Raw genomic sequence first — 24,438 nt, 5'->3', positions numbered from 1 at the left:
AAATCTTTTTGAAAGCCCTGCTGGGTAGAATTTTCTTGGTTGCAGTTTATTCCCTTTCATCACTTTAAATATATTGTACCACCCTCTACTGGCCTGCAGATTTTCTGCTGAAAAGACAAATGATAGCCTTATGAGAGTTCCCTTTTATGTAACTTGTTGCTTTTCTCTTGCTGCTTTTAATATTCTCTTTATCCTTAATATTTGCCTTTTAATTGTAGTGTATCTTGGTGAGATCCTCTTTGAGTTGATCCTGTTTTGGACTCTCTGTTCTTCCTGGACCTGTATGTTTGTTTCCTTTCCCAGATTAGGGATGCTTTCAGCTATTATATCTTCAAATATATTCTCTGCCACCCTCTCTCTTCTCCCTCTGGAATCCCTAAAATGTAACTGTTGGTGTGCTCGATGTTGTCTCAGAGGTCTCTTAAACTGTCCTCCTTTCTTTTATTCTTTTTTTCTTTTCTCTGTTCAGCTTCAGTGAACCCTGAGTGAACTATTCTGTTTTCTGTTCCTCTCTATCATTTAATCTACTCCTGGTTCCTTCTGGAACATTTTTCATTTCAATTATTTTTATTCTTGGCCTAAAAATGAGTGAGGCCAGTTCCTGACATGGCTGGCTAAGGGGTCTGGAGGATCCTAAAGCTGATGTCCACCAGCTGGTGAGTGGGGCTGGATACTGAGGTGGCTGATTGAGCTGGTATCTGCCTTCTGTGGGTGAAGCCACAGTCATGCAGGGTGGTGCCTAGTCCCAGAGCAGATGCTGGCCTGCTATTGGGTGAACTGCATCCTGATACTGCAGGATATAGGGCTTCAGTAGCCCTGGGGCTGATGTCTTCCCACTGGAATATAAGGCTAGTTCCTGGGGTCTCTGCCTGCAGGGATTGTGGGTCCTAGAATTGGTGTTGGCCCACTGCTGGGTGGGACCAAGACCAGAGAGTTCCAGTGCTAGTCCTGCTCACTGGTGGGTAAAGCCATGCCCCAAGGTTTCTGAATGTATGTATGGTCCTGGGGATCCTGTAGCTGGTCTTTTTAGCCTACTGGTGCCTAAGGCTGGTCTCAGGGCTAGTGATGACCCACTGTTGAGCAGAACAGGTCTCAGGTCTCTGGCTATAGGGGCCTGGGGCTTCAGGGCCTAGTGCCAATGTACTGGCATGAGGGGCCAGGTCTGGTGAGCAAGGCTGGGTCTGGAGTACCTATGGGATCAGGGGTCTTAAGGCAGCTGCCTGCTGGTCAATGGGGTGTGCCCCCACCCCCAGCTAGTTGCTTGGCTAGAGGTGTCCCAGTATTGGTGTAGACAGTCTAGTGGGCATATCCAGCTAGAAGGAATATTCCAAAATAGCTCTTTCCAGCACCAGTGACTGTGTGGTATAACAAGCTCCCCAGAAGGGCTGCCACCAGTGTCTGTGTCCCCAGGATGAACTCCAGTTGCCTCCTGCCTCCCAAGAGCCTCTCCAGGATCAGCAGGTGGTTGTGACCCAGGCTCTTTTCAATGACTGCTTCTACCCTAGGTCCTGGAACATATGAGATTTTGTGTGTAACTTTTAAGAGTGGAGATTCTATTTTCCATAGTTCTCTGGGTCTTCCATAAGTTAGCCCCACAGACATTCAAAGCCAAACATTTGATGGGCTCATCCTCCCAGTGCAGGGCCCCTGGGCTGGGAGCCAATGTAGCACTTGGATCACTCGCTCCTTTGGGAGAACCTCTACAATTGTAATTATCCTCCTGTTGGAGGGGAGTATGGGTCTTGACTCTACAGGATCCCTGTCACACCTACCTTTCTTGTTTGGTTTCCTTCTTTATGTCTTGTAGAAGATCTTCCCTGCTAGTCCTTTGGTTTTTCTCATCAACACTTGCTAGGTAAATAGTTGTACTTTGGTGTGAGAGAGGATGAGCTCAGAGTCTTCCTACTCTGCCATCCTGGCCACTCCTGGGTATGGATTTTGAAATGGTGATGTTATCTTAGATTTTCTGGGTGGGCCCAGTGTAAACAAATCACATGAGACTTTAAAGCAGAGACTCTTTCCTGGCTGAGTCAGAGAGAGATGTGATGTGAACGGCTTTGAAAGTGGAGCAAGGGGGCCACGAGCCAAGGGAGGAAATAGTGGTCTGATTTCTATAACTGCAAGGAGCTGAATTCTGCCAATAACTGAATGAGCAAAGAAATGGGTTCTTTCCTAGAGCTTCCAGAAAGGAAGGCAGCCTCACTGACAGCTTAGATTTAGCCAGCTAAGACCCACGTTGGGTTTCTAACCTATGGACCTGTGAGTCCATAATAAGTGTGTATTGTTTAAGCCACTAAATTTGTATTGTTTAAACCAGTAAGTTTGTGAAGCAATGAAAAAAAAAAAATACACCACATGCTCAAGCAATCTTGCCTCTGGGCATTTCCCCTAGAGAAGTGAATCCTTATGTTTATACTAAAACAGGTACTTAAATCTTATATTATGTGAGATTTTAAAACCATAATTGAAAAACAACAAACACCAAGACATGAATGTGTACAGCAGCTCTATTCATAATAACCAAAGCCTGGAAACAATCCAAACGTCTTTCAGTAGGAGAATGGATGAATAAACTGTGGTCCACCCATGCGATGGAATACTCCTGAGGAATGAAAATGAACAAACTTGATACACCCGACGACCTGGATGAATCTCAGAGGCATTATGTTGAAAGAAAGAAGACAGTCTCAGAAGTTTACACATGCTATGATTATTTACATATTCTCAAAAAGACAAGACTATGGTTATGGAGAATAGAGCAGTGATTGCCAGAATTTGGGGATGGGGTGAGTATATCTATTAAAGGATAGCAGGAGGGAGCTTGTGGGATGAAAAAACTGTTTTATTTCTTCGTTATGGTAGTGGTCAAATGTGTCATGTTTCATTTAAAAATTCATTAAAATATGTTACATTAAAAATTCAGGAGTTCCCGTCGTGGCGCAGTGGTTAACGAATCCGACTAGGAAACATGAGGTTGCGGGTTTGATCCCTGGCCTTGCTAAGTGGGTTAAGGATCCGGCGTTGCTGTGAGCTGTGGTGTAGGTTGGTTGCATACACGGCTCAGACCCACATTTCTATGGCTCTGGTGTAGGCTGGTGGCTACGGCTCTGATTAGATCCCCTAGCCTGGGAATCTCCATGTGCTGCAGGAGTGGCCCTAGAAAAGGCAAAAAGACAATTAAAAAAAAAAAAAATAAATAAACAAACAAACCAAAACTCTAACAAGCCAACAATAACTAAACAAAACAAATCATGGAAACAAACCTGATACAGCTTTCCACTCTGTGGTCTGGGAATTTCGAGTCCTAGGGATTTATGGTTCAGGGGGGAGATTCCATCACTTTCCTTTCTTTGTGCCCTGGCACCCCCTCCACATTGATCCCAGAGTGGAGGCTAGGTTGAATTGGAACTGTAGCCACCAGCCACATGGGATACAAGCCACCTCTGTGATCCACACCACAGCTCACGGCAATGCTGGATCCTTAACTCACTGAGCGAGGCTGGGGATTGAACCCACATCCTCATGGATGCCAGTCGGGTTCCCTAACCCCTGAGCTATGGCGGGAACTCTTCCTTCTCCCTTTAAAAAGAGGGGTTGACTTACACACAACTCAACAGTCCTTCAGAGCTGGTAACTTGGGACTCAGTCTCCTGCCATAGGTTGACCAACCAACTTGGCTTGCGAAAAACTGAAGGGGCTCCTGGGATATGGGACCTCCAGTTTTGAACTGTCCCAGGGAAATGGGGACAAGTTGGTAATCCTAATATGATTTAGGAAATTCACAGAACTTATCTGGGCTTCAGTGTTTTCTCATGTGCAAAATAGAAAGAATGCTTACCCTGATTACTTCACCAGGTTATGATGAGAGGCAAACTTTAAGCTGTAAATCCTGTATAAATTTGAGTTGGGGGCATTATTGTTGCTGTTAAAAAACAATAAGGGAATTTAGAGGCAGTCTCCAAATATGCAAAATGGGGAAGTGTTATCAAAGAAATCATGCAATTGGACAGTGTGTATGTGTTTGTATCTGATTGAAAGCATTGTTGAGTTTGCACTTTCAGTTTTGTGACTGTAAGAATATAGGCACCAGAGTGGTTTTGGGCAGCCTGCTCCCTGGGAAGTTTCAGTTACCTGGATCCAAGATAGGTAAAGGCAATGATTCTCCACCTTGGCTTCATACTGTAATCACTTGGGGATTCTTAAGACATGGGTGCTGGCTCCTACTCCCAGGGATTCAGTTTCAACGAGTCTCGGTCCGGCAAGGCTTCATGAGTTTTTAACACTTCCCAGGTGATTTAATGTGTAGCCATGGGCCTCTTAAATATTGGCTTGAGCATCACCCACATGGGCCCTGTGTAGGTTTGTGCTCACTGCTACCCCATATGGATCAGATGGTGCTCAGTCTAGTGAGCTTAGGCCATGAGGGAAGAGGCTGGGAGGAACTCACCTCTACAAAGAATGACCAACAGTGCCATCAGTCACTCAAGTGACTGATACTGTGATTATTACCGTTTTCTAATATAAAGGGGCAGTTGTGGATTTGGGGGAGGTCCATTAGTTTGCTAGGGCTGCTGGAACAAAGTATCAAGAACTGAGTGGCTTAAACAACAGAAATGTACTGTCTCACATTCTGGAGGTGAGAGCCAAGACGGAGGTGCTGGCAGGGCCATACTACTCCTGAAGGCTCTAGGGAAGGGTCTGTTCCAGGTCTCTCTCCTAGTTTTGGGTCATTCCTTGGATTGTGGCAACATCACTCTCATCTTCTCACGGTGATTTGCCTCTGTATGTCTGTCTCAAAATTTCATAGACACTAGTGATATCGGTGAAGGGTCACCCTAATGATCTCATTTTAATTTGAGTGTCTTTGTAAAGGGCTTATCTCCAAACAAGGTCATACTCTGAGATGCTGAGGGTTATGACCTGCACAGAGGAACTTGGGGAGAGGGCTCAATTCAACCCATAACATGAGAGGAGTCAGTTTCCACGTAGACAATACCATGTATCTCATTCAGATATCCTACGAAACACCATGGTGGGATTGGGTCGAAACCACAGTATCCCACTTTGCCTCCTGTGGAAAGAGGAAGGAACTATTTTACTGTTATCACCTATATGCATGATTTCAGAAGAAGGTATAAGCCCTCATAAAGAGGTGTATCAGGAATCAGCAACTGAATCCTTAAATGACTAAGAGAGAGGAAGTTGAACATGAGCTTGAAAACTACAGAATGAACTTATCTGAAATCCAGCAAACAGCTTCTCTTTAAGAAAAATGCTGTATCTTAAACTTGGTAAAGTAGGGTTTTTTATTCAAAGCATTAATAATTAAAAGCAATTTAATGAGAAAATAATTTTTTTGTGGATTCTTTTCCTTTTTTTTTTTTTTTGTCTTTTTAGGGCTGCACCTGCAGCATATGGAGGTTCCCAGGCTAGGGGTTGAATCGGAGCTATAGCCAGCAGCCTACGTCAGAGCCACAGCAACTTGGGATCCGAGCCGCATCTGCGACCTACATCACAGCTCATGGCAATGCTGGATCCTTAACCCACTGAGCGAGGCCAGGGATCGAACCTGCAACCTCATGATTCCTAGTCGGATGGGAACTCCCACGATGGGAACTCTACTTTTCCTTTTTTTGGATTTCTTTTTCCGTCAGCAAAGAAAATCCAAGTGAGAAGGCTAACTCAGAGGTTATTTCTTTTTGATAGATCAAAATCTTGGTTGGAAGTTATAAGAGATGAGTTTTTTTTTTTTAAATTATCAAGTAAAATAATTTTAAAAGGTGTTAGCAAGTTCCTCCTCAATAGGAATATCCCAGGAAAGCCCTGAAGAGCTATTGCTTTTTTTAATGTTTAATTTTTCAATTTAATTTAATTTTTATTTTATACTTGGTATAGTTTATTTACAGTGTTGTGTTAGTCTATAAATTTATATATTATATATATTCATTGTTTTATACACATGCACATATATATAAAATGCTTTGAAAGATGTCCAGGCTAGAGGGACTTGAAAGTTCATATCGACTCAAGATTTTGTGCTTCCTGCAAATATATTATTCAGAGTTTCACCTAATGTTTTAAGGAAAGAGTCCTGTACCAGGCCTGTGTCCAAAGGAAGAATACTTCAGATCTGGTTCTAGGTAAAAACAACTATGTGACAAACCTAATGACACATCAACTCTGCTAGAATCCATTGCTATTTTAACTGCACACATGTTTTCAGTGGAGAGACAGTGGGTCCAGGATCTTTGAAAATGGCAAGATACAGATGGCAACCCCAAGTGCCCTGCAGGACAGTTCACTCAATGATACTGCTCAGGAATATTAGTTGACACCTATAACAGCAGTGAAGGCCTCAGTCTTCATGCTGCCCTCACACCTGGCCCTCCCTAGAGAACGGAAAAGGAATTATCAAGTCTGTGACAATTCTATTTTTCTAGCAAGAAAGAAGTTCTGAATAAGCATTAAATACAGGCAGTAACTCTGGCCACACAACTGGGGTAGACACAAATATTAAATACAAGTCTATTTTTTGTTTGTTTGATTTCATAATAATCAATTTAATTGTTGAGATTACAGGTCAGGTCCCATTCATACCCACAGCCCAATCAATCCTCTTTCCAGTTCCTATAACATAAAAATTTTCATTGAATTACATAAAGCGTTCTAAAGCAAAATCTCCTAGAAAATGAAGAAATTAAAAAAAATCAAAACAGATACACTTTTTTCCATACATACATCAAATTATTAATATTAATTTTTTCTTATAAAATACTTACTATAGAGAATTTTCTTTTTTTTTTTCTTTTTTTGGCTGTACCTGTGGCATATGGAAGTTTCTGGGCCAGGGATCAAACTTGTGCCACAGCAGTGACCTGAGCCACTGCAGTGACAATGCAGATCCTTAACCCATTGTGCCACAAGGGAAATCCTAGATAATTTTTAAAATGTAGAAAAATATAGCGAATAAGGGAAATGGCATTTATAATGTCATCTAATAAAAGAACTTCAGGTTCTTTTATGACATTTATATATAAAATACTATTGGTATCAAATTGTACACAGACTTCTGTTTTCTTTTATTTCCACTTAATGTTATAGTGTGATATTTTCCCTGGGTCATTAAATATATTAAACATTTTCCATCATATTACATTTTATTCAGATATTCTCCTAGTTTGAGGCCTACAAGTATTTTCTAATCTATTCTATTCTATTCATTTAATTATTTTATGGCCACACCTATGGCATGTGGAAGATCCCAGGCCAGAGGTAGAATTGGAGCTGCAGCTGCAGGTCTACACCACAGCCATGGCAACACCAGATCTGAGTTGCATCTGTGACCTGTGCTGATGCTTGTGGCAACTCTAGATCCTTAAGCCACTGAGGGAGGCCAGGGATCGAACTGCATCCTCACAGAGACAACCATTGGGTCCTTAACCCAAGCTACCACAGGAATTCCTATTCTATTTTTTAAAAAATTTTATTTATTTTTTATCTTTTTAGGGCCACACCTACAGCACATGGAGTTTCCCAGGTTAGGGGTCAAATCAGAGCTGTAGCTGCTGGCCTATACCACAGCAACAGCAACGCAGGATCTGAGCTCCATCTGCCACCTACACTACAGCTAACAGCAATGCTGGATCCTTAACCCACTGAGCAAGACCAGGGATGGAACCTGTGTCCTCATGGACGCTAGTCAGATTAGTTTCCGCTGAGCCACAATGGGAACTCCCCTATTCCGTTTCAAATAGTGCTTCAGAAACCTTTTCAATACAGTTTTTAGTTTTTCTGAGGAAAATTCACAGTAGCAGGATATTTTTAAGGTTCTTGGTAGATATTCCAAGATTACATTCCAGAAAATTTATAGTAATTTATAAATGCCCTAACAATATTTGAGAATATTGATGTAATTTGCCCTCACCACCATAGAGCATTACTATTTTAAAAAATGTTTTTTTAATCATATCTTAAATAATTAATCAATAATTCTAGGGGAGTTCTTTTCAGGTGCAATGGGTTAAGGATCTGACATTGTCACTGCAGCAGTTCTGGTGTGGGTTGCTGCTGTGGTGTGGGTTTGATCCCAGGCCTGGAAACTTCTGCATGCCCTTGGTGTGAATGAAAATAAAGAAATAACTCCAGGGAAGCCTCATATCACAGGTGGGGAGGTTTGTTTCCAATTTCTTTGAAATTGGCAGGAAAGAAGGCACTGGTGTATATTATTAAGGAGTCTGAATTGTCCACAGGCTGAGAGATTGACATCACAGAGTAAATATAGAGTTATCTGTCCTGGATAGTTTAGACATTCAACTCTTGTTAATGCTGGGGTACACATCACTTGATCTCTCCCAAGTATTTTCTGCTACGATTTTTAAGAATAGCTTTTAAAATAATTTGATTGAAGTAAATAATTTTTTAGAAGGGCCATTCTGTTTTCATTTGTGAAGACATTTCATCTTTAACTCAATTTTAGGGATGTTATGAGAGGAGGCAGGAACAAGGAAATTTGATCCTCAGCACCACATTTCATCAATTCCAAGACACATTTTTCACATTTAAATGCCTTTGAAATTGGGATGTGAGACAGACACGGTCCGTGCTCTTGGATCGCTCTACCACTCTCCTGAACACGAACTAGCTCTGAGTGTTTTCAGTCCGAACATCCAGCACCTGCATCCCTTTGTTGGAGGGCTGCGGGAACCCACTTTGCCTACACAGGGCTAGAAGCACCTAGAAACCGACTTCTCCTTCCAGGCCTTGCATACTTAACCCATGACTGATGGTGTAGGGGTATAAATAACTAGCTCCAGCTCCCTGAACTGACTTGGACAACTGACATACGACTCACTGCCTCCAGAGCTCCCTTGTGGACGGAGCCTAGTGTCATACCCACTCCACACCCTGTGGTGGGTGGACTTTGCTTGACATCACACCCTTGTGTGTTTTTTTCCTCTATTTTTAAATGTTCCAATTGCTTCCCCGCCTCCAATTCACACAAATTCACACCTTAGTTCGGGAGAACCGAACATATTCCAACGTGTGTCTTAAACTTCGTGATTACTTGCAGTTGCTGTTGGCCAGACGACCATAGTGGAAGCCAGCTAAGCTCACCACTATACCACCAGCACTGCAAGACAACCATAATGATCTTGTCTTTGCCTGTACATGCATGAACTTGGTTATTTTTCTTGTGGAGTGGATGGACTGCGACTCTTTTGCTTTTTGGTGAATAAAGCATTTACGAACTATTTGAGAAAGGAATATGAATCCTGGTTACTGCCTCCTATTCAATCCTTTTGAAAAAATTAAAAAAAAGTACCAGCACTAAAACTGCAGAATAGACATCAAAAATACCTGGGGAGAAACTCTGGGGGACAATAGCGGCACACGCCTTTATGAAATGCTTCATTTTGAAGTTCCCACTGTGGCTCAGCGGAAATGAACTCGATTATTATCCAAGAGGATGTGGGTTCAATCCCTGGCCTCGCTCAGTGGTTAAGGATCCAGCATTGCCATGAGCTGTGCTGTAGGCTGCAGATAAGGCTTGGATCCTGTGGCTACGGTGTAGGCCTGCAGCTGTAGCTCCAATTCAACCTATAGCCTAGGAACTTTTCATATACTGCAGGTGGGGCCCTAAAGAGGAAAAAAAGAAATAAGGAAAGAAATAAAGAAAGGAAGAAATGCTTCATGTTGATGGCAGAGAGGTTGTTATTGTGAAAATTGTAGATGACAACTCTGACTTCGAAGAGAGATTCAGGGCTTTCCTCGTTCAGGAAGATGCCCACACCTGTACTTCTCTTTTGGGTGTGTATTACTGGTTTGCTTCTGTTTTAAATAAATAAACTACTTCCCCATGTGCTCTCCCAAAGGGGAAATAAATAAGAGGTTCAGAAGAGTTCCATTCTGAATATATAGAAGTTATAGGGGAGTTCCGTCATGGTGCAGTGGTTAATGAATCCGACTAGGAATCATGAGGTTGAGGGTTCGATTCTTGCCCTTGCTCAGTGAGCTGTGGTGTAAGTCGCAGACGCGGCAGCTCGGATCCTGAGTTGCTGTTGCTCTGGCATAGGCCGGTGGCTACAGCTCCAATTAGCCCCCTAGCCTGGGAACCTCCATATGCCGCAGGAAGCGGCCCTAGAAAAGGCAAAAAGACAAAAAAAAAAGTTATAGGAATATTACAATTTATTTGTATTTCATTTTCCTTTATATATACATGAGGAAAAAAACTACGTTCAAATAGTTCTTAGATTCACCTAAAAGGCCATAAGACAAAAATTCAAAGTACTATGTCTATTTTAGATGCTTTTTTTTTCATTTTCATTGATACATAAAATAATGATATGTCATAATGAATAGTGTCTTACATTTTGTGAAATACTAAACAGGAATATGCTACTCAAAAAGATAGAAAGAACGGAATCAATGAACAACCAAGCAACACGGGGACAACAGAGATAACTTCACAGACTTTTCACCTTGTGTGGGTCACAACAAGGGTCCATTTGTGAGTGAGGAGCCACCATTGTGTCACATTCTTTAAATTTTGTAGACTTTAGTCTATCACGTACATTATTCCCTTCAGATTTTCCTTATGTTGCGTACTTTTACTACTTGGAGAAGTAACTGCTGCTTTTAATTTGGTGCCACTTTTTATTTTTTTATTTATTTTTATTTTTTGTGGTGATCACCGAATCATATATAAGCCATGTGATCACCACACAAAAATAAAAACCTGGCATTAGATTCAACGCATGGTTTACTTCCCTGAATGATAAAACCACTCAGTATACAGAAACAGGATCTGCCCACAAACATCTTTTCATATTCCATTTCAGAGAAATACCTGACCTGAACTATCTATATGCCAAGTAACTTTATTATTCACTCCATTTGTTTTGTCTTCCTGTTTTCCCATATTTTGCTGATGAAAGATGAATTTCTCAATTGCGAAACCGCACACACAAGCAATTCCACTGGGCTTAGTTACAAATGGTATAATTTCTGAACTTTCAGAATACTGTGGCCATACATAGCTCCCTGTGCCAAATCAATTCTTCAACCATATGATTAATTAACCTGTCAGAACTGAAGTTTAATGCTGTTGCCTTGAAATGCACATGTATTTTGCTTTTGGGTTTTATCTACCCTTTCATACAAAAATCATTCTGTTATTATGTATTCAAAACCTTGGGCAATCAACCATTTCTTCCTATGTGCTTTACAATGTTTCCACTGCAATCATACTGTGAGTTTTATGGTCAGACTTATGCAGCACACACTTTCTTCTCAGCAAAATCCATTACACTGTTCCAACTCTAGTAGAACTAGTTGGTACAGACATGCTTAGTTCACCCCCATCTCATTTTCTTTTTCGTTTCCTTTTTTTTTTCCTCAATCAGAAGCAGGAAGCAGCCATAAAAATTTTTGAAAGCAATGAATCTCTTTTAAAATGTATGCTATAAACATTTATTGAACCATATCATGCTCTGTGAGAGGGATAAAAAAACAATTCATGGACACTGATTTAAAGGGCTCAAAGGTTAGTAGGACAGACAGATGCCACCCTTTCCCACCCAAAGTCATTGCAAAAATAGTGCGACTGAGGCTTTATGAAAAGGTTTGCAGTGATGGGGGATGGGGAAGGGTTTTAGGGCATGTCTCCTCCCAGGTAACTTTCTCAACGTCCAGGTTCTAGATAAAAACACCCCACTGCTACAATAGACAAGTAAGAAACAACAGACTATCTAAGGAAATCTCTGACTGATTTACTCACCTAGCTGCTGATGTTGAATGGGATAGCCACAGTGAGAGAGACTAGGTTTTATCCAGGTTTTAAAACTCTGGTTTTATCCAGGGTTCTGATGCTTGTTACCATATGGAGAGAGGAAGCCCCCAAAAGAAGGTGGGATCAGATCTCAAGCCTTGAAGACTCAGTAACTTAGATCACTAGATAGAAATAAATTAGTAAAGATGTTTGGACAAACAGGTCAGCACCTCATATTGGGGGGGGGGTTTCCTTACTCCACCACCCCCTAGTGGGGAAGTTGGATGGACATGGGTGAACCAATGCAGAGGGGGCACCTGGAGAGTGCCAGTGCTGGGCATGGGGAGGGCATCTTGGGCGAGGATCTTACACAGGAGGCGAATTGAGCTTGCCTTGAAGGATGAGAAGCAATCTGATAAGGATATGAGGCAGAAGACACTTCCTACACAGGACGGTCTATCTGAGTGACTACTGGGGATGCTAAATGCGGCTGGAGAAAAAGAGGAAGGGGTCAAGAATGGAGACGGGTGTCACAGGGAGGGAGAAATGTATATTGCCTCCATTGTCATTATCCAGGTAATACATGAGAAAGACCTGAAAAACAAATAGGCAGTGTTTGCATGGATCAGAGACAGGAGACTATAGTAAGAAATGTTCTAAAAACAGTCCATGTCTTTTTCTTTATGACATGCTCACCAAGCATGTAAGTTACTACCTGAGGGTGCAGAGGCAGAGATAGGCCAGAGGTATTACGCTAAAGGAGTATTTTCCATCCAGGAACCATCAGGGATAGGGAATAAATGATCTTGACCCATAACTAATCTCAGTCAATTTGCTGTTCCCTCCATTCTCTGGTCATTGCTAATCTCTGAGAGGCGTACTTAGTGCCAGGGCACTCTGGGTTTGGATGGTCGGATGTCATTGTCCAAACTGGGTTCCACTGAGAGGCTATGTGGATTGAATGGGGAAAAAATCCTCAGTCAGGTCCAGTTGGTCCTCCTGTTACTTCTTGGATCCTTTTGGATTCATCGAAATCAATCTGATCTTCCAATCTGGGCCACAGTTGAGGAAGCCAGAGGAAGCTCAGTGAAGCGGTTCAAGGCTCCATCTGCTACACACACCATGCAGTCATTTCCATCCAGGGTACAGCAAGGAATGGGCCTCCTCTGCTTTCAAAACTAACACATATAATTGGGTTTTGCTGCTCCCGGGAAGGTGGCCCAGGAGGTGGGACCCTGCCCCTTTCTCTCAGCCTTCCCAACATTTTTGTTCTTTCTTCTTTACCGTGGGGAGGGAAATTTTTCCTAAACAGGAAGTAGGAACACTTTGCTCTTCCTCCTATGTGCTCTCACATCTTTGATCTAAATCATGAATCCTTTCCAGTGCCCTAAGGAGCCAGGTTTTTGAAACTCAAAAGAGCATGCATTCCTCTGCTTTCTGATGTCACACACCTTTCTTGAGGCAATGAACATTAAAGGGCCTAGAAGTTCAGATACAGGATAAAGAAGGGGAATAAAGAAAATAAATGGAAAAAGCTTTGGTTTATTTCAGTTGAATGTCCTTTGCATAAAATATAAATCACATAAAGGCTAGGACCCCATCTGCTTTGCATTGAATCTCTAGGACTTTGCAGTGGTGTCTGGCATCTGGTAGCACCAAGTGTTTTCAGTGGATAAATAAATACAAGGGCATGAGACTTAAAAGTGGGAACTAAGTCCTAGTGATGGACAGCACATTACCCATTCTATTCGGCAAGTGAATAATGAACACCTACTCTGTGACAGGCCCTGTTAGACCCTCCCTCATGGTGCTAGATCTTTCCTACGGTGGTGAAGGAGACAAATCCCTACCATCAGGGAGCTCACTCCCATTCTTACTCTCATTATTAAAGAAGACAATAAACAAAAAGATCATTACAAATTGAGAAACAATGTAAAGGGGAATCAAAGGGTAAAGTGATATAGAATATTTTGGTGATGAGGGAACAGGACTGGAAAGGGGTCAGAACTATTAATCTGATGCCACGTTCCTTCAGACCACCCCTGTACCCTGGGAGTGAAATTCGAACTTAAAAAAATAACAAAAGCCGTATTAGTTAAATGGAAAGAGTCATAGGAAGAAAGCAAATACAGAATTGCATTGAATATTTACATAATCATCATGCAGGCACAGTGCTATTATGTGTGGATAGGTGTGGTTAAAACATCTCGGGATTTTATTTCTAAAGTTAAGTTCACAGACATATTCTATTTTAAAGTTCTCATCCTCTCGAAATTTATAGCCAGTAGAGTATGGAAACTGTTGTAACGTTAGCTTAGTTCTCTTTGTTCTGTATACTGTAACATTCGAGTTTGTTGACTTTTGAAATTGTTGCATATTACTTAGCAGAGAAAATAAAAATGTCCATTTCCTCCTAGAAAAAGGATAATATTTTCTAATTTTGCAAACACTTTATGAAAGTATCATTTGACTCTGTATTTTTACAGCTGCTTAGCATTTATTATCGAAGAGGCCCTTCATACACTATGTTCCTTTTCTTCCATTTCTAGTTAAGGGGTGTTGTTAATATTACTTTGGAATTATTCATATTAAAGAGAGTGAGAAAGGGTTTCTCTTCAGGGGTCCTTACTAAACAAACCCCTAACTTATTATTCCTTGAAGAAAAATAAAAGATTTTTGAAGAAAAAGGAAAGAAAGGAAGAAAGGTTTTGGACTACAGGATCCTGATTTGGGAGTCATAACTACTCAGTGTGGCATCTTCGAGGCCCTGCACTTCGTCTGGCACTGAGCAGGTGCTCTGCAAGTGGCTGCTGGGCCGAAAAGGGTTGGGAAGAGTCGGGGGATTACCATCCTCTTCATAAAGGTGGAGAAACCAAGGCTCAAAGTGCGTCTGTACTGGGCTTTACCAAGGCCTCTCACCCAAAGCAGCGCATTTAAAAGTTGGTCCTCACCACCAATATATATGGCAGCAAAGGTCAATACTTTGAAGTTAAAAGCTGATAGTAATGATGTGTTCGACACAGAGTGAACTGGTCACTGTTGGACTCCCCTATGTCCAGCCTCTGCTGCCAAGGGACAACTAAAACTCAGTGATGAAAAAACTCAGGTTCTTAAGACAATGACGGAAAGAGGATTACTCTCCTAGGGACAATCAGAAAAGTTATTGGCAATCTTTGGACTAAAAATAGTGTGGTAATACATAGAGAAAAAGCTCCCATACACTCTTGCGATGGTGTAAATTGGTTATATTTTTATGGAGGAGAACTTCTGATGATCTACCAAAATTAAAATGAATGTAATTTTAATGTAGTGATTCACCTTTTTAATGAATGTATCATCAGTGCATAGATATGTGAGGAAAAGGATTTAATGAGCGTGAGAATGGTCACTGTGGCATTGTTAGTAACCAGAGATAATTTAAAACAGCCTCGGGAGGGAGTGGGAGGGATCGGGAGCTTGGGCTTATCAGACACAACTTAGAATAGATTTACAAGGAGATCCTGCTGATAGCATTGAGAACTTTGTCTAGATACTCATGTTGCAACAGAACAAAGGCTGGGGGAAAAATGTAATTGTAATGTATACATGTAAGGATAACCTGACCCCCTTGCTGTACAGTGGGAAAATAAAAAAATTATTAAAAAAAAACCAAAAAAACAGCCTGGGTGTTCATCGTAGATTGCTGGCTATGGAAATTATGAGTTACCTGGGTAGTGATATTTTATTCAGACATTTGAAAGATAATATTAGTCTATGTATTACCCTGAAAAAAATGACCATATTAAGTCAAAAGACAGATGCTTAACAGTATGGTTTCCTTTGAGTAAAAGTACTCATCAAATTACTAGTGATGGCTACCTCTGGAAAGTGATATGGGCTGTTTTTTTAAGCTTTATGCAATTCTATACTACTTGGTTTTTTTTTTTTTTTTTAATGGAACCAGATTATCTTTAACATTCAAGAATTAAAGAGAAGTTATTCAACTCTGGTCATCTGAGAAGCTTTTAACTCTTTAACCAACAGTAAGCAGACCCCAGGAAATGGTTCACTATTACCCAGTTTCACCATGCTTGGCACATTGTTGGTGGTTGGTCAATATTCTGAGAATAAGTAAGGAAGGAAGGCTAAGCCTGGTCACTCTTGAGTAAAGTGAGATGCAAGCACATTAGACCACTGAGATTTTCTAATCCTAAAATCTGATTCAGTGTGTCAGTAGAGGAGAGTGTACACTGACCAATGAATTAGATTGACTTATATTAAAGAAAGGTGGGTTATACAAAGGTCGGCTCAATCCAGAATAATTTGGGTGTTCTACCTGCATTGAATAAGAACCTTTTTTTCGGCTGTGGCATGCAGCAGCTTGATGTGGAATCTCAGTTCCCAGACTAGGGATTAAACCTGGGCCACAGTAGTGAAAGCTCTGGGCCTAACCACTAGACCACCAGGGAACTTCCTGGATAAGGATTCTTTTTTTTTTTTTTTTTTGTATTTTTAGGGCCACAACTATAGCATACGGAACTTCCCAAGCTAACAGGTGAATCTGAGCTGCTGGCCTATACCACAACCACAGCAATGTGGGATCCCAACTACTACGTCTGTGATCTACACCAGAGCTCATGGCAATGCCGGATTCTTAACCCGCTGAGCAAGGCCAGGGATTGAACGCACGTCCTCATGGATACTAGTTGGGTTCATTACCACTGAGCCACAACAGGGACTCCCTGAATAAGGATTCCTAAAGAGTCCCCACCACATGTTTCTTTAAGCTCTTCTGGGGCATTTATCTGTTGGTTTGGAGCTCTCAGACACACGAAGAAGAAATCTCAGACAGTGCTCAAATGGTCCGGCCAGTTTAGATCCTGAAAGTTCTCAGCAACATTCCCCTAATGAGGAGTTCAGACGGACAGAACACTTCCTGGGACATGGCTTCCATTTTCTCCTGGGGAATTCTTTCCTGATGCATCCTAGCTACCACAAAGCTCCTTATCACACTGAACTGGAATTTGCATCTTTGTAAAACTCACCCATAGACTCCAGCTCTGCTGCTGGTGTCACACACAATGGCTCTAAGTGGCTCTGCACAGTGGTTTAATTAATTTATTTATTTTTTTGTCTTTTTGCTATTTCTTGGGCTGCTCCCCGGCATATGGAGGTTCCCAGGCTAGGGGTTGAATCGGAGCTGTAGCCACCGGCCTACACCAGAGCCACAGCAACGCGGGATCCGAGCCGCGTCTGCAACCTACACCACAGCTCACGGCAACGCCGGATCGTTAACCCAGTGAGCAAGGGCAGGGACCGAACCCGCAACCTCATGGTTCCTAGTCGGATTCATCAACCACTGCGTCACAACAGGAACTCCTTTTTATTTATTTATTTATTCATTTATTTTGTCTGCACAGTGGTTTAAGAGAAGGGCACTTCAAGACTTGAGCCTCAGCTTCCACTCACAGGTACTCTGTGACCCTGATGAAAAGATGAGCAATTCTCTCTAATCCTAAACTTCTGTACAAAATGGGAATGATCATAGTTTCTACTTCATGGAACTGTTTTAAGAAAAGAATGAAATAATAGATACAAAATGCACACCACAATGTATGGCGCAAAATGCCCAGTAAATAATATCATTACAACATTTATAGGCCTTTTCCGTTAGGTATTCATTAGGAAGCAGGGAGGAAAGGGGCACAAAAGCAAAGTTAACATACGAGGTGTCCACTAGTGACGTGTGTCCTGAAAACTTTGATGCCAAGTGACTCCAGCATTTCTTGTATTTTTCTCACCAAAAGCAAATTAGAAAAACACTCCCAATAAGGTGAGGGAACTTTCATGCCTTTACTTTGGCAACAACAAAAAAGTCTGTACTTTCAGAATTATAGATACTGACATATACAAGTAACTTGGGGTGTCTGAGAATCTGTCATCTCTGCCAGACACAAAGAAAGAGCTCCCTTAGGTCCTTCCCTCTAAGCCTGTCTCCCTAAAGCTTCCTAACATTCGCAGAGCTGTCAGGTAAAACACAAGTCTTCTCCAGCCATTCCGAAACTTTTCTCAGGGCTAATGACTAGCTATCAGCTTGGATTTGATTTATGTTATTATTCAAGACATACATCGTAAATCCTACCTATGTTCAGAAATGTATGTGTGAGCACAATGTACATGTATATTTACAATATAGACCTATTTGACATACCCTTTGAAATTTAGTGACTAGGAGACTTAGGATCTAGGCCTAAGTCTGACCTGGCCACTAACTTCCCATATGAACTTAGGATCTCAGCTTATTCATCTATAAAATGGTTACAATTGATGACTCTAACACACTATATTCTAAGGAGCTTTTGGTCTGCATAGCAGTGCTGGTGGCTGTTTTAATTGAGATCCAGGCCTCCATCTTGTTTTAAGCAAAACAACAATATTTAAAAAAAATTCTGTTACATATATTGAGATTCTGCATAAGAATTCACTTGAAAAATGAGTCTTTTTCACCAAAAGATGTTTGAAAATCAGTAAGTCAGGGGATCCTCAAGGCTCTGAGTTCCTTTTTCCTACTCAGAGATGGTGGGGAGGGAGAGAGAGAGAGCAAGAGAGAGGAGAGAGAGAGAGCAAGAGAGAGGAGAGAGAGAAGGAGGCAGAGGAAGAAGAGAAAAAGGAGGAGTGATGGTTGTAGAGGTGGTAGTGGGGTGGGGAGTGCAGAAGAGAAGGGAAGAGAAGAGGCCAAAAGACACAGTGACTTCTCTGTGTTATGGGAATAGAGGCTTGGGCATAGAGGATTCTGATTAATGAATGATTCCTGCTCACTTTCTTCCAAAGTATATTACCTAACAATATAATAACACTGGGTAAGGATAAGTCCCTTTTTATTATTCAGTTGGTACTTAATGCTGAGAGCATTTAAAAATGACTTCCTCCCCGTATCACATCCCCCTCAAGGCCCCTCCCCACCCCATTTCCTAGCCCCAGGTTTAAATCATTAAAATGAGAGAAAATCTTTAGCCCTCCAAGTCAACGGCTCATTCCTTCCAGAAACTGTCTAGTAGCATCCTTAGAATAAAATGAAGTAAGATCAAAAGCAGGATCAGTTTGCAGGGTGATATCAGCAATAATGAGGTCAGTCTGTCAGGCACAGCAGGAGTTCAAGGATTTCTCTTTTGATAGAGAGATTCTGGGTGCTCCTCGATTCACCAGCTCCCTTCAGATGCTCCCTCTGGCAGGGGCAACCCTGGCAGGGCAAATCCCTGATGGGAGCTGAAAGAAGCCTGTTGAAACAACACTGCAAAGCTGTGCCCTGCCTTGGTGTTTCGGGGGAGGGTTTAGAGGAGAACCGTGGGGTTAGGTGGGGCCATGTTTGAATGACGACGTGCCTTATGCCTCTGTGGCCCCTGAGGTGCACAGCTGTAGAGTTCAGCTGCATCAACAGAGCCCCGGGGCCCTGTGTGTTGGGCTGCAATCTGTCTCTGCAGGGGCAGTAGGGTTCGGGGTGAGGGGTCTGGATGTGGAATCAGAAGATGTGGGTGTGAGCCTCAGCTCCAGGACAAGGTGCTTCATTTCTTTGAGCTAATTCCCTAACTGAAAAACACCCACTGGATCTGCCTCATAGGCAGCATGGTTTACACAAAACAGGGTCTGACAAGCATTTTGTAAATTAGAACATACCATAAGGATATAAAAGATGTATCCAGGGGTCTATGAGATTGTTATCTAAATTGATCCTTCAGAACTCCCAAAAGCTTGCTTAAACCGCTTTCATAAGATATGCATATAACAGGTTAGTGAATTATCAAATAAATGAAGTATTTCACTAGGTTCACATAATTTTTCAGTATGTCTTAACTATAAAAAAAACCACTGGATCGGAAGTTCTATCAAGAACTATAATATTACAAAGATCTAATTACACATGAAAAATTACACATATTATAAAATCTCATTATAGATGCTTTCAAAAAACATGGCAAGATTTTTCTTAAAGAACTACTCTAGTGGCCATCAATTTTGTGACTATATACAGTTATATCAAAAAGTTATACAAAAATAGCCTAAATCAAGAGTCCCCATTTCACAACTTCATTAAGTAGTGTGTGTTTTACTCCTATTTTGCATGCTGCGTTTTTGGGGTCATCCATGTAGATGGAAATGCCAGAGCCCCAGGGCGAGCAGCTTGCCACAGAAAGCCATCAGTTCTGGTCAGGAAGTTCTCTGGAGCAATCCTCTTCATTCTCCTCTGAGCAGGACAGGCTCAGCGCACTCATCACGGGATGTATCCAGGATGTAGTCTGTGTCACATGACTTGGGAAGAAGAAGGGATGCAATTACACTCTGAAAGACGGTCCTTCTGCCCACCATCCAAGTAGTGATCCCAGTGACAGTGCTTCCACTCCACTACAGCTCCCCTGAATTAGGAAGCAGCTGGAACTGGATCCCATAGGTTTTTAGACATGCTTTTAGGCTCAACAAAACTCACTTCTCTCCTTCTTCTTAGGTAAAAAAACAATGCAGAACAACGCATCTTCTTTGACTCCTTGCTCTTCCTTACCCACCAAGTCCTTGCTGTAACAGCTCTGGAATCATTTCCTTCCTCTCTTTTTCCAGTGCTCTAGCCTGGGTCACTGAAACATCTGGTCTGGTCTCTCTGTCTGTTCTAGTTTGCTCATTCATTCTCCACTCCAGCCAAGAGATCCTGCTGTTCCTTCCTTCTCTCTCTTTCCCCCCTCCCTCCTTCCTCCCTCCCTTTCTTCCTTTTTTTTTTTTTAAATGGTTGCACTCATAGCATATGGAAGTTTCCAGGCCAGGGACGGAACCTGCACCTCCACAGCAACCTGAGCCACTGCAGTCGGATTCTTAACCCACCATGCCACAGTGGGAACTCTCAAGAGATCTTTCTAAATGACAAATCATAGACTGTTGCTCACCTGCTAAAAATTCAGTGCCAACCAATGCCTTCTGGATCAAATACATACTCCTTGGCATGAAATACCTTTTTTTTTTACCTGCCTCAACAATATTTTTTTCTCTGTTACAATCTTCCTCCTTCCCATCTGATTTATCCAGCTGACCCATACTAATTCTAAAGAACCAAATCTCCCTCAAGATTCCTCCAATCTGTGCCCTTGGCCTTACCTCTCATTACACTAGATTACCAATGCCTGTTTATTTTTCGGCTTATGAAGCTCCACAAGGACAGGAACTGTTTATCTCTGAATCTATGGTGCCTAACACGTTCTCAGAACAAATGACTAGGTATTTCCAGGAAGAACACAAACAGAGGGAAGGAAGGACATACAAAGATATAAGGCATGTTCAGGGAATGGTGAAACAGCATCACTAAATGTGCCCCTAGCTGGTGGGATGGGGTGTCTTGGTTATAATATCCAACTCCTGGCCCTTGGCTGGTTGACTTTCTGAAATCCGCCACATGTGCCCAGCTCCTTAGTGCTGGACAGCAGCTTCTGGAATGAGATGATTTGTTTCTTCTCCTTGGATCTTCATTCTAGCCCTGGTTTACCCCCCCCCCGCCCCCCACCCACCCAACCTATTCATCCTAGACCAGCTTCCCCTGCCCATATCCTGCCCAAACTCAAACTCAGAGCAGCATCCTGTCTTTGATCAAGTCCATCTGAGGGCTGGCACTTACAAAGAATAAATAAGATTTGTGGATCTGAAAGTGCCTCTTACCTTACAGAATAACATTTCCAAGTGTGTTACCAGGGTTTTTAATACATGTTATGTTACATAAAAAAGAGAATTCTATGGTCAAATACATTTGGGGTTCACTAGTTTAAACGTAGTTATATTTCTTTACTGTAAGATTCACCAGAGCCTTAAATATACAAATATGCTTTACAGCTTTCCAAGTGTTTGCAATATTACTCAGACTGACACGCCTCTGTTAGTGCACATGTGATGAGCGTTCCCTTGAGCACAAGTTGGGATCTATCACAAAAAGGCCCTTGCTTTTTTGGCTGTTGATGACAATAGCTGAAATATTGGACTTAGAACAAATGGTCAGTTCCACTGGCATTACTGGATTTATTTTTGTTTTCAATCCCATTCTCTAAATTCTATCCATATCCCCCAATAAAGATTCTATGGTCAAATACTCTTTTGTTCAGTCTCTCTTTTTTTTTGCCTTTTCTAGGGCCACTCCCCTGGCATATGGAGGCTCCCAGGCTAGGGGTCTAATTGGAGCTGTAGCCCCCAGCCTACGCCACAGCCACAGCAACATGGGATCCAAGCTGCATCTACAGCCTACACCACAGCTCACAGCAATGCTGGATCCTTAACCCACTGAGCAAGGCCAGGGATTGAACCCTCAACCTCATGGTTCTTAGTCGGATTCGTTAACCACTGAGCCACGATGGGAACTCCTGTAACTCCTCTGTTTAAATATTGAAAGTGCAGCTTTGCACGGACAAAGATGACTTATAGTTTCACTTAGATGCACTTAAGTTGTTGAAAAATCAAGGTGGAGGTGGCCACGCCTAGATATCTTCACGGTTTTGAAGCCTCTCAGTGTATGACACAAAGAATCATTATTCCTTTGACAGTAATCCACATTACTATTATCTCTTTAAAATGGTTTAATGGAATTTCTTATTATAGAGGCTACACTTCCTAAAGCATTTGATTCTGCATAGGTTAACTTGTTTCAAGGCCTTTTTAAAGCTGGAAAGCTGCCTAAATTGAAAGTGGTTTTAACGAATTACCAGGGAGTGTAACACAGAGGTCTAGAATACCACTGCAAGGGGAAATGAGGACACACTGTCCTGTACAAAGCACCCGTCTAAAACTCAAAGGGAGACGCTTGATGCGCTAATTTTTACCATCTTGGTATACTTGCTTTCCTAGTTCTCAGCACTTTATAATATGTCAGTCCAAAGAAGAGACTTTAATTTAAATTACTATAAATCCTTCCTCCCTAACTGGGGAGGGTGAAAAGGAAGAAAAACCAGAACAATGACCTAAGGATGCATGGGTCTGGGTGCATGCCTTCTTATGCAGCTGAAAAAAATTCTCAATAACGGCTTGTATATGGACATTCCACTGAATTGATAAAACAAGCAAAAGTAAAATTTTGGAAAAAATGTAGTGATGGACTCTAAGCAATGAATATTAGAAAGTTCTACATAGAAAGTCATCCTTGACAGTAACCTTCGTTAAATGCTTTTTATCTATGAACATCTTTCTTCAAATACAAAATAATGCCATAAAATATTAATATTAATTGATTAATCTTATGTTCACAACATGCTTCTCTGTACACGTTTAAGAAACACACACCTTAGCACCAAACATGGAACTACAACAGTCACTCACTGGAAAAAATAAAAGGGAAACAACAGAGAGTTAGTGTTTTGTGCTTCAAGTACATATTTCACACCTGGGTTTTTTAGTAAAAGCATTTAGAACCAATGCCTCTAAAACTCAGGTAATGCATGTAAAATGCCTGGCAAAAAGTAGATATTCAATAAATGATCATGGCTGATTTTTTTTTTTTTTAATAATTAGGGCTTTCTGAATATTGTTGGAAAAACTTGGAATTCTTCCTGCAATGCTGGAACGGCGCCATTTGTGCGTATTCCATTCAATTTTATGTCCCAGTGAGCATTGTGACTAAAGAGCTTTGACATAATCAGTATGATGAGATAATCCCAGATTTGCTGGCTTGGAGAACATTCTAGCATTAGAAATATTTTCTCTCTGGTTTGTGTGCTTGGTAATTCAACTGAGAAGAGAGAGAGAATAAATCAGCCCTATTGACTCTGTTTAATTAATAAAGACCCCATGGTTCACAAAGTGAGATGCTGCTACTTAGTATGAAAAATTTAGAGGTCTGGAAAATAAATGAGGCTGACTATGAAACATGAAAATCTTCCATTTGAACATACAGTACCCCTGGCAAATGTTCCTGCAGAGAGTGCATCTGACCTGATTTGGGGAGCAATCAACAGCAGTTCAGATATACTTGAAATTCTAAAAAGCCTAATACTACTTGCCTTTGAATGACTGCCAAATCTGTTGTTGGAAAACAGTAATATTTGAGCTGGGAAAGTGATAGTGTGTTTTTTCTTTTATAATATTAGAAATTTGAAAGACATATTTTAGAGCTTATTAAAAAAACCTAAGAGAACATGCTTTATTTTATTGGCAAAGAAATGTAAGTGAATTATTTAAATCCCATTATAATTATCCTCCTTATGTTTCTTACCTCCTAGCATACAAAATGTTTTCTTTCAAAATAAAAATTTAGGACAGCCTGTTAAGAGAAAAGTGGTTTAAAGACAAAAAAGTGTGCTAGTTTTGTAGAAATTCATTCTTATAACAGTTTAGAATGATGAAAGAGGTTCTTTTGTTAATCTTCCACTGTAAATGATACTATTTATATGTCATTGTGAATTTAGCAAGATTGCATGTATTATTTTATCTATTTAAGATAAAGCTGCAGAATAGGCCAAAGTGATTAATTTATGATGTTCTTTTTTTTTTTTTTTTTTTTGGTGGGGGGTAGGCGGGGTGCTCGTGTATATATAATACTCATATCAGCCAGAAAATAAAGACAAATACATAAATATGTTAAGCTGTCTCTGGTATCACTATCTTGGAATTGTTGAAAAATTTTACACCTGGTCATAAACTGCAAGCAGTAATGAAAAAAAAAAAAAAAGATTTAACAA

At 41.2% G+C, this 24,438-nt stretch overlaps 1 protein-coding gene across 2 annotated transcripts in view; it reads right to left on the bottom strand.

Annotated features, from left to right (window-relative positions):
* Window positions 1-19,624: 19,624 nt before the first annotated feature.
* The window catches only part of STXBP4 (syntaxin binding protein 4), a 191,474-nt gene continuing 186,660 nt past the window's right edge, over window positions 19,625-24,438 (bottom strand). For both annotated transcript variants that reach the window (XM_047759350.1, XM_047759351.1), the window contains exon 19: window positions 19,625-20,053. In XM_047759350.1, the coding sequence (XP_047615306.1) occupies window positions 19,942-20,053 (112 nt within the window). In that variant the 3' untranslated portion in view covers window positions 19,625-19,941. The remainder of the gene's footprint in view (window positions 20,054-24,438) is intronic.

This window comes from Phacochoerus africanus, chromosome 14 (assembly GCF_016906955.1).
Source record: "Phacochoerus africanus isolate WHEZ1 chromosome 14, ROS_Pafr_v1, whole genome shotgun sequence".
NCBI classification, from domain to species: domain Eukaryota; kingdom Metazoa; phylum Chordata; class Mammalia; order Artiodactyla; family Suidae; genus Phacochoerus; species Phacochoerus africanus.
The sequence above is the reverse complement of the archived record's forward strand: the minus strand, read 5'-3'. Positions and strand labels throughout refer to the sequence as shown.